The following is a 6,631-nucleotide window of genomic DNA, read 5'->3' as shown; positions in this document are numbered from 1 at the left end:
ATATATATATATATATATATATATATATATATATATATATATATATATATATATAAATATACAGTATACAACACCCCAAAAAAGATTTGTAACCAAAACAGTTTTTGCAGCCAAAACATTGTCAAAAGAAAGTTTGAGCTAGCAAAAACATTTTTTATATATTTTTTTGGTCAGTTTTTACTATTTTTCCTCCAAATATCACGCCCATATCATATGTCATCTGCGATCAACCAATAAAAAAGTTTAAAAACAAATTGTTCAGAAGAGGCCCAGCCCACAAGAATGAAGTTGAGTTGTAGACAAAAAAATATATATTTCTTACCAAAATAAATGTTTTGCAATTAATTTGTGTTGGGTTTTTTTCATTTGATAACATTTTTGGATTTGAAAATCATTTTTGGGGGTTACAAATCACTGTTTTGGTTACATTCATTTTTTTTAATTTGTTGCATATAAAGACACAGAATTCTCTCATAAAACAGACTTCCCAGCTGATACAACATTGGGTGCAGTGGAGGATGTAATCCTGTTTGGGTTTGCTGATAATATCATGTATTGAAGACGTTAACTTATCAAAAATGAGATTTTTTAGAAATATTGATCGGACAGCAGATGAAATGACTGGATAGTCATTGTTCGTCTAGCAGCACTGGCTGCATTGTTTATTAACACTGGTGGTTTCTCCCCAAGGAACTCCTAATATGGGCATAAGAGAGTTCATGACACACATTTAGCAAATTTTAATATTTTTTCCCACATGATATATTGCAAGTAGATTCATTATTCTTTCAGAACATCAAAAACACATTTGTAAATATCATACTCATTAGATTTTTCAAACTACTGCTTAGAAATCCCTTATTTACATTTGACCAGCCTCAAATGTTGAGTTCCACGGAGATGCTGAAATATTAGAAGCTCAACATGAGCGTTGTGTCTTTCCAAAAGTCATGTGACCTGACAATGACGTCTTGTCATGACGCTGTCATCTCATCAGCTCCAAGGTCGTCATGAAAATTATGTTCCGTGACCTCGCCGTCAGACGACATGTGGCAGCCGGAGTCTCTCGGGCAGGTCTTCATGTCTCCCTTCATGTGCTCGCTGGGGGTCTCCAAGTGACAATCATCTGAAAAGAGAAAAATGTTGTGTTGCATTCCGTCTCACTTTTTATTTTTTTTATTTTTTTTAGCTTTCATCACTGCTCATTAAAAATAAATCTGTCTTCTTGTCTATTCTCACACAGTCGTAACAATCCGCCTCTTTGGGGATGAGGTGGAGTACACTCATGCACGTCAGCTGTCTAATCAATTATGCTTGTTTCTTGTGTAGACGAAGCAGGAACAGCACAATTAACATTATATCACGGCACAATTGTCTTCAGACCTACTTCCTGTTCCTGTCTACAGCGCTAAGCCTCCTGGGAAATTTTGTAGTTGAACTGTATTATTTATATAACATTAATCCATTCAGGGTAAGAAAATTAAGAACATATTTTAATTTGCAATGCTGACCGAGCAAAGAGGCATTTACATGTTACAGATGTTGAAGTGTGATGATAATTTCTAATCATCTCTCACTTATCAACAAAAAACAGCGCTGTACTCAGTGTAAACCACTCTCAACAGTACACAAATGCCCTTAAAGGCCTACTGAAATGCGATTTTCTTATTTAAACGGGGATATCAGGTCCATTCTATGTGTCAAAGTTGATCATTTCGCGATATTGCCATATTTTTGCTGAAAGGTTTTAGTAGAGAACATCGACGATAAAGTTCGCAACTTTTGGTCGCTGATAAAAACGCCTTGCCTGTACCGGAAGTAGCAGACGATATGCGCGTGACGTCACCGGTTGTGGAGCTCCTCACATCTGCACATTGTTTACAATCATGGCCACCAGCAGCGAGAGTGATTCGGACAGAGAAAGCGACGATTTCCCCATTAATTTGAGCGAGGATGAAAGATTTGTGGATGAGGAAAGTGAGAGTGAAGGACTAGAGGACAGTGGAAGCGATTCAGATAGGGAAGATGCTGTGAGAGGCAGGTGGGACCTGATATTCAGCTGGGAATGACTAAAACAGTAATTAAACACAAGACATATATATACTCTATTAGCCACAACACAACCAGGTTTATATTTAATATGCCACAAATGAATGACGCATAACAAACACCTCCCCCCTCCCGTCCATATAACCCGCCAATACAAATAAAACACCCGCACAACACACTCAATCCCACAGCCCAAAGTACCGTTCACCTCCCCAAAGTTCATACAGCACATATATTTCCCCAAAGTTACGTATGTGACATGCACATAGCGGCACGCCCGTACAGGAAAGCGATCAAATGTTTGGAAGCCGCAGCTCACGGTACCGCGTCTGTGTTTCCAACTCAAAGTCCTCCTGGTAAGAGTCTCTGTTGTCTCAGTTCTCCACAGGCCAATGGTAAAGCTTGACTGTCATCTTTCGGGAATGTAAACAATGAAACACCGGCTACGTGTTTGTGTTGCTGCAGCCGGCCGAAATACACCGCTTCCCACCTACAGCTTTCTTCTTTGCTGTCTCCATTGTTCATTGAACAAATTGCAAAAGATTCACCAACACAGATGTCCAGAATACTGTGGAATTTTGTGATGAAAACAGACGTCTTAATAGCTGGCCACAATGCTGTCCCAAAATGTCCTCTACAAACCGTGACGTCACGCGCAGGCGTCATCATACCGAGACGTTTTCAGCAGGATATTCCGGGGGAAATTTAAAATTGCACTTTAGTAATCTAACCCGGCCGTATTGGCATGTGTTGCAATGTTAAGATTTCATCATTGATATATAAACTATCAAATTGCGTGGTCGGTAGTAGTGGGTTTCAGTAGGCCTTTAACGTGGGGGGGGGAGTTAGAAACCTTCTGGTCACAAATGCTTATTTTGTGCCATTTGTTAGATCTAAATGGAATGCTAACGTGGGTGACTCCGACTGATTTTGGGCTGACAATACCACAGATAATGCTTCATTGCAAACAAGGGGAAATGCCACTTTCAATTGGCATTGACAGAAGAGTTGCTCATTTGCATCTCAACAGTTGTTTTTTCACTACAAGAGGGCAGAACCATCCTTGTACAGGCACACTCTTCTGGTGTTGCAGTATAAATAGTTGGGTTTTGGCACTAGCTGTTAGACTAGATCTGCTCAATGATAAGATCTAGTCTATGAGCATGAACTAATTAAGCCTACTTGGATGAGAGGCGAAAAGAACCAAACAGTCCAGTTGCAATCCCTGTTGTATGTCCCGAGAATACAATGTACAAGTAACCTAGGATTGTGCTATATAATTGATATACAATATAAATTATATATATTTGGCCGACGATAGAGCTTTTAAAGGCCTACTGAAACCCACTACTACCGACCACGCAGTCTGATAGTTTATATATCAATGATGAAATTTTAACATTGCAACACATTCCAATACGGCCGGGTTAACTTATAAAGTGCAATTTTAAATTTCCCGCTAAACTTCCGGTTGAAAACGTCTATGTATGATGACATTTGCGCGTGACGTCGATGGTTGCAACGGAAGTATTCGGACACATTGTATCTCAATACAAACAGCTCTGTTTTCATTGCAAAATTCCACAGTATTCTGGACATCTGTGTTGGTGAATCTTTTACAATTTGTTTAATGAACAATGGAGACTGCAAAGAAGAAAGTTGTAGGTGGGATCGGTGTATTAGCGGCTGGCTGTAGCAACACAACAAGGAGGACTTACTTGGATAGCAGACGCGCTAGCCGATGCTAGCCGCCAACCGCATCTGTGATCGGGTGAAGTCCTTCGTCACGCCGTCGATCGCTGGAACGCAGGTGAGCACGGGTGTTGATGAGCAGATGAGGGCTGGCTGGCGTAGGTGGAGCGCTAATATTTTTAACGTAGCTCTGTGAGGTCCGGTTGCTAAGTTAGCTTCAGCGTCGTTAGCAACAGCATTGTTAAGCTTTGCCAGGCTGATTATTAACCGTGTAGTTACATGTACATGGTTTAATAGTATTGTTGATCTTCTGTCTATCCTTCCAGTCAGGGATTTATGTATTTTGTTTCTATCTGCATTTGAGCCAGATGCTATCACGTTAGCTCAGTAGCTAAAGAGCTTCGCCGATGTATTGTCGTGGAGATAAAAGTCACTGTGAATGTCCATTTCGCGTTCTCGACTCTCATTTTCAAGAGGATATAGTATCCGAGGTGGTTTAAAATACAAATCCGTGATCCACAATAGAAAAAGGAGAGAGTGTGGAATCCAATGAGCCAGCTTGTACCTAAGTTACGGTCAGAACGAAAAAAGATGTCTTTCACTGCATTCTAGTCCGTCACTCTAACGTTCCTCATCCACAAATCTTTCATCCTCGCTCAAATTAATGGGGTAATCGTCGCTTTCTCTGTCCGAATCGCTCTAGCTGCGTTGAAAACAATAGGAAAATATGAGGAGGCAAACAACTGACTACGTCACGCTACTTCCGGTAGGGGCAAGGCTTTTTTTTATCAGAGATCAAAAGTTGCGAACTTTATCGTCGTTGTTCTATACTAAATCCTTTCAGCAAAAATATGGCAATATCGCAAAATGATCAAGTATGACACATAGAATGGATCTGCTATCCCCGTTTAAATAAAAAAATGTAATTTCAGTAGGCCTTTAAGTCTGTTGTTGTATCGAGATAATGCGTGTTGGTGACACATTCTTGATTGACAGCGACAAGCATCCTCAACGCATACTCGCATCCTACGGTGCAAATCACTAATCTTCCTCTCCATGACGGCAAATAAACTATGATTTTTACAGGTTGCATTATCACTGGTGGACGAGGAACAGCTTAACATGCTACACTACACATCATAGGAGGATGAAACAAAACATAGCAAATGGCTAAGCTAAAGCTTTTAAATGTAAACAGTGGTGGGCGGATCGATACAAACATCGACAGTAATGAGACCAAGCATAGTGGTTACACCATTATTATTTTTGTTATTGTTAACAAACTCAGGAAATATGAGCCAATAGTAGTTTTTACTTGTGTTAAGTTATTTTGTACAATCTACTGTCATAATTTTTTGTATACAATAAAAGAGAAAAAGTACATTATTTAAATATTAATTGATATTGTTACACCACCATCCTGTCTTGTTGTCTGACTATAATTGCGATCAAAAATGTTATCATTTACTGATCTTGAAAAAATATAAGCATGAACACTGGGATGGAATATCTATCCAAATTTGTAATGACATGAGTGTTTATTACATTTGAACATAAGTGTAGATAGAACCATGATGCAAAAGAAAATAACCAAATTTGAACATAAATTTAACAGTTTATAATATAATAGTTTTTACAAAATAATACAACTGGAAATGATGCAATGTTACTGCATGTGTCAGCAGTCAAACTACAAGCATTTGTAACCCATTTTGAAATAATGACATTATTATGTATATACCACACAGTATAGTGAGGTATAAATTGTTATCACAAAGGGCTGCAATAATATATGGATTTTAGGCCCTATTGGCCATCTCTAACCACATGCTAGCTAAAATGTAAGCAGATGCTAACTACAAACCCGGTTTCCATATGAGTTGGGAAATTGTGTTAGATGTAAATATAAACGAAATACAATGATTTGCAAATCATTTTCAACCCATAGTCAGTTAAATATGCTACAAAGACAACATATTTGATGTTCAAACTGATAAACTTTTTTTTTTTTTTACAAATAATCATTAACTTTAGAATTTGATGCCAGCAACACGTGACAAAGAAGTTGGGAAAGGTGGCAATAAATACTGAAAGTTAAAAAAGTTAAGGAATGCTCATCAAATACTTATTTGGAACTTATTTGGAACATCCCACAGGTGAACAGGCAAATTGGGAACAGGTGGGTGCTATGATTGGGTATAAAAGTAGATTCCATGAAATGCTCAGTCATTCACAAATAAGGATGGGGCGAGGGTCACCACTTTGTCAACAAATGCGTGAGCAAATTGTTGAACAGTTTAAGAAAAACCTTTCTCAACCAGCTATTGCAAGGAATTTAGGGATTTCACCATCTACGGTCCATAATATCATCAAAGGGTTCAGAGAATCTGGAGAAATCACTGCACGTAAGCAGCTAAGCTTGTGACCTTCGATCCCTCAGGCTGTACTGCATCAAGTGACATCAGTGTGTAAAGGATATAACCACATGGGTTCAGGAACACTTCAGAAACCCACTGTCAGTAACTACAGTTGGTCGCTACATCTGTAAGTGCAAGTTAAAACTCTCCTATGCAAGGCGAAAACCGTTTATCAACAACACCCAGGAACGCCGTCGGCTTCGCTGGGCCTGAGCTCATCTAAGATGGACTGATACAAAGTGGAACTGTGGTCTGACGAGTCCACATTTCAAATTGTTTTTGGAAACTGTGGACGTCGTGTCCTCCGGACCAAAGAGGAAAAGAACCATCCGGATTGTTATAGGCGCAAAGTTGAAAAGCCAGCATGTGTGATGGTATAGGGGTGTATTAGTGCCCAAGACATGGGTAACTTACACATCTGTGAAGGCGCCATTAATGCTGAAAGGTACATACAGGTTTTGGAGCAACATATG

The 6,631-nt window shown here is 39.1% G+C and overlaps 1 protein-coding gene across 4 annotated transcripts in view; it reads right to left on the bottom strand.

The window, feature by feature from the left end:
• Positions 1–729: 729 nt before the first annotated feature.
• Positions 730–6,631, bottom strand: part of samsn1b (SAM domain, SH3 domain and nuclear localisation signals 1b) — a 44,866-nt gene continuing 38,964 nt past the window's right edge. For all 4 annotated transcript variants that reach the window (XM_062048406.1, XM_062048408.1, XM_062048407.1 and 1 more), the window contains one exon: positions 730–1,126. In XM_062048406.1, the coding sequence (XP_061904390.1) occupies positions 975–1,126 (152 nt within the window). In that variant the 3' untranslated portion in view covers positions 730–974. The remainder of the gene's footprint in view (positions 1,127–6,631) is intronic.

The sequence above is a fragment of the Entelurus aequoreus genome, linkage group LG05 (assembly GCF_033978785.1).
Source record: "Entelurus aequoreus isolate RoL-2023_Sb linkage group LG05, RoL_Eaeq_v1.1, whole genome shotgun sequence".
NCBI classification, from domain to species: Eukaryota; Metazoa; Chordata; class Actinopteri; order Syngnathiformes; family Syngnathidae; genus Entelurus; species Entelurus aequoreus.
Note: the sequence above shows the minus strand (reverse complement) of the source record. Positions and strands in the feature narration are given on the sequence as shown.